The 2,901-nt window shown below is 47.1% G+C and overlaps 1 protein-coding gene across 1 annotated transcript; it reads left to right on the forward strand.

The window, feature by feature from the left end:
- Positions 1 to 216: 216 nt before the first annotated feature.
- On the forward strand, positions 217 to 2,485 carry gadd45aa (growth arrest and DNA-damage-inducible, alpha, a). The gene is made up of 4 exons (XM_003975708.3): positions 217 to 392; positions 897 to 998; positions 1,130 to 1,352; positions 1,648 to 2,485. Exons 1-4 carry the CDS (start codon positions 343 to 345, stop codon positions 1,759 to 1,761), a joined length of 489 nt encoding a protein of 162 aa, XP_003975757.1. The 5' UTR covers positions 217 to 342; the 3' UTR covers positions 1,762 to 2,485.
- The last annotated feature ends 416 nt before the right edge of the window (positions 2,486 to 2,901 follow it).

Raw genomic sequence — 2,901 nt, forward strand, 5'->3', positions numbered from 1 at the left:
TTTGAAAACGTAGCATGGTATGTCGCTTTACTATCGTATTGAGATATATCGAACCAGTAGGTGGCTGTGGTCGCTGTTGAAACCGACCTGGGGACGGCAGGAACGCCTGTTGCTGGTTCTGTCCAACCCCATGTTAGAACACACCCGAAAACTTAGCATAGGACCAATGATCGCCTCTATGCAAATACCGGCCCGGCTCGCTTTGTCTCCGGCACCTTTTCTGTGAAGTTACCAGATTTATCTGACAGTTGCGGCATAGTGGTCCGTAGATGAGCTCCGCGTCAAGTCGAGAAGACACCGCGATATATTTGTGTTTGTTGCTCTAAAGTGGACTTGGAATTTATGTACAACATGACATTTGAGGAACTAAATGGGGATTATTCTCAAGAAAGGTAACTTTTCACGACGTTTTATTTGCTGTTGTCTAAGGAAAGGCGCATCCAATATCGAATTCACTCTGCTAGGGTTGCGCACATAAGTATATAGTGTGCAGCTACGGTGCACGCAGCAAAAAAGTGTTAATTAGACACGCTTTGGTGTATAATTTTAGCAATAGTGAGGAAGGTTATACCTGGAATCGAGGCTAAAACAGGTTTAATCTGCTAGCATTGCTGTTGCAGGGTCGCGAGACGCTCTCCGTTACAGGGTTAGCTAACGCGGCGCCACATGATAAAAGTGGTAAAAATGTACGTTATACTAAATAAAGTCGTCTTCGACGCCTTCCTTCACTACTGCACAGCTGTCGCAAGTGTTTTACACCGCAAAACAGCGTTCACGCGTTGTGTTTTTGCGGGGTGGTCGTGATTCGGGTGGTTTACCTCGCAGTTAGCCGAGATGCGACGGGATCAAGTCCTTTTATTTAGTCCTCAAAGTTTGGCCTTGTCTTCGTTTTGCAGAATGGATTCAGTGGCGAAAGCTTTGGAAGAAGTCCTCACCTCCGCCTTACCTCAGGGCTGCATCACAGTCGGAGTTTATGAGGCTGCAAAATCGCTCAACGTGTAAGTTTATACCATTTATCATCACAGTTGCAGTTTTACGAGCTTTCTCGCCCGATTCCATTTACACTTAAAGTGTTCACATATGCATCATATGACTGTAATGCTGATCTCCTATTTTATTCTCCTTTCAGGGACCCTGATAATGTGGTTCTGTGCATCCTGGCCACCGATGATGAAGATGTCCAGGATGTGGCCCTGCAGATCCACTTTACCCTCATCCAGGCCTTCTGCTGTGAGAATGACATCAACATCCTGAGAGTCAACAACACCCGGCGCCTGGCAGAAATACTTGGCGGAGGAAGTGGAAAACAGAGTGGGGGAGAACCTATGGACCTGCACTGTGTCCTGGTCACGGTAAGCATCTTATTTAGGGTGTATTTTAATACCTGAGTGAGGCTTTTAAGATGTTTTTACACACGATTCTTCAATTGTGTGCACGTGAGTGAGGATGGACGAACCTGCTGGTGCTTGTACTTGAGCTTTCAGTAAACATTCATGCAGCTCCTCCCTTCCATGACTTCTCTGGAATGCCAGTAGAGCACTGTACCTTCTATTTGCATACAAACAGTAACATGGCGTCATGGAACACCATTTAGATGATAAAGGTGTGCACAAAAATGATGGGGTTTTTTGTCTGTGTGTTTTATAGAGTCCACATTCTACGTTGTGGAAGGATCCCGCTTTGAGCAAAGTGAACCGGTTCTGCAGAGAGAGCCGCTGCATGGATCAGTGGGTGCCGATCATCAACCTGCCCGAACGATGAACCCAAACGCCCAAAACCTGCGAGAGGACTCGAGAACCTGCACAAGAGTGGTGTGAACCCTGATGGACACATTACCATCCAGAGACCAAATTCCAAAGTGTTCCGAAATGTTGATGAGGCAAGAAAAAGTTGGGGAGAAAGGGATATAAAAAAAAAAAAAAGCTGTCTACTGCGGGATGAATTTAAATGAAGAAAACACAAAAATGTCTCCAAGGGATGGATTTCCACTTTGGGCAGAAGCGTTTTGGAGTTGCGTCCGTCGGCCTCGGCGGCTGAGAAACGACGGCGAGGCGCCGGGCGGGAATTAAACCGAAGCATGCGTGTGCTTTTTCATGTGACGGCGGACACTGTACAGACGGACGGTATCATGTATGCGTGGCGGGACATCTGCGAGGCGCCGAGGAACCGTGGAACGGCGGCGCGGAGCACTTGTTCAAACACTGGACCTTTTACGCAATTTCACACGTTCGATTTCCACTGTTGATGTTGACGTTGCTGTTGTCAGGAAGGAGCCAAAAAGGGAAGGGCTGCACGTCCAGCGAAGACACTCTGTATTATTGTTTCCTATTGCCACAAGTGAAATCATTCATTTGTTACAATTTAAGTTATTTTCGAACTATATTTAATTGTATTTATGTTTCCTTTTTATATATTAACTATTTGCAAATCTGAACACATACGTATTGGTGTCAATAAAGAGAAAAAGTGGTTTTTTTCCGTGGGAGCCGGCACACGCCTGTTGTGATTTTCTGGAAATTTTAGCCAAGCCGAGCTGCTTTCTGACCTTTAGCAGCTGCGGTTGTAAAAAGAGGAGTCACGTGCGGATCACAGGGGTCGCGTTGGCCTCTGTGGCCTCGGAGCATCTCTGAGCTGCAGGGAACAATAATCCTGAGCTCTCCCGATCTGCCTCTGTCAGCAGGAACGTGCTCATTCATCCACACAGGACGCCTTTTCACCAATCCTCCCTCATTTGGTGCACGGTCAACTTGGCGTTTTCAACACCGGTTTTTATCTCCTCGGCCAAAAAAAGAAGCGGCAGCTCAACAGGTCGGCCGAGGCTCCGGGAGACGTGGCGCAACTCGGAGGAAGTCACATGACTGCAGTTGCATGGAATTTTTTCCCAAATGGGACACTGGCATG

The sequence above is a fragment of the Takifugu rubripes genome, chromosome 22, assembly GCF_901000725.2.
Source record: "Takifugu rubripes chromosome 22, fTakRub1.2, whole genome shotgun sequence".
NCBI lineage: Eukaryota > Metazoa > Chordata > Actinopteri > Tetraodontiformes > Tetraodontidae > Takifugu > Takifugu rubripes.

Excerpts from the sequence above, each read along its gene's own strand:
- gadd45aa (XM_003975708.3), top strand. The coding sequence starts at position 343 with ATGTACAACATGACATTTGAGGAACTAAATGGGGATTATTCTCAAGAA. Across the intron at positions 393-896 it reads GGGGATTATTCTCAAGAAAG|AATGGATTCAGTGGCGAAAG; the intron begins GTAACTTTTCAC and ends TTCGTTTTGCAG. Across the intron at positions 999-1,129 it reads GCTGCAAAATCGCTCAACGT|GGACCCTGATAATGTGGTTC; the intron begins GTAAGTTTATAC and ends TTCTCCTTTCAG.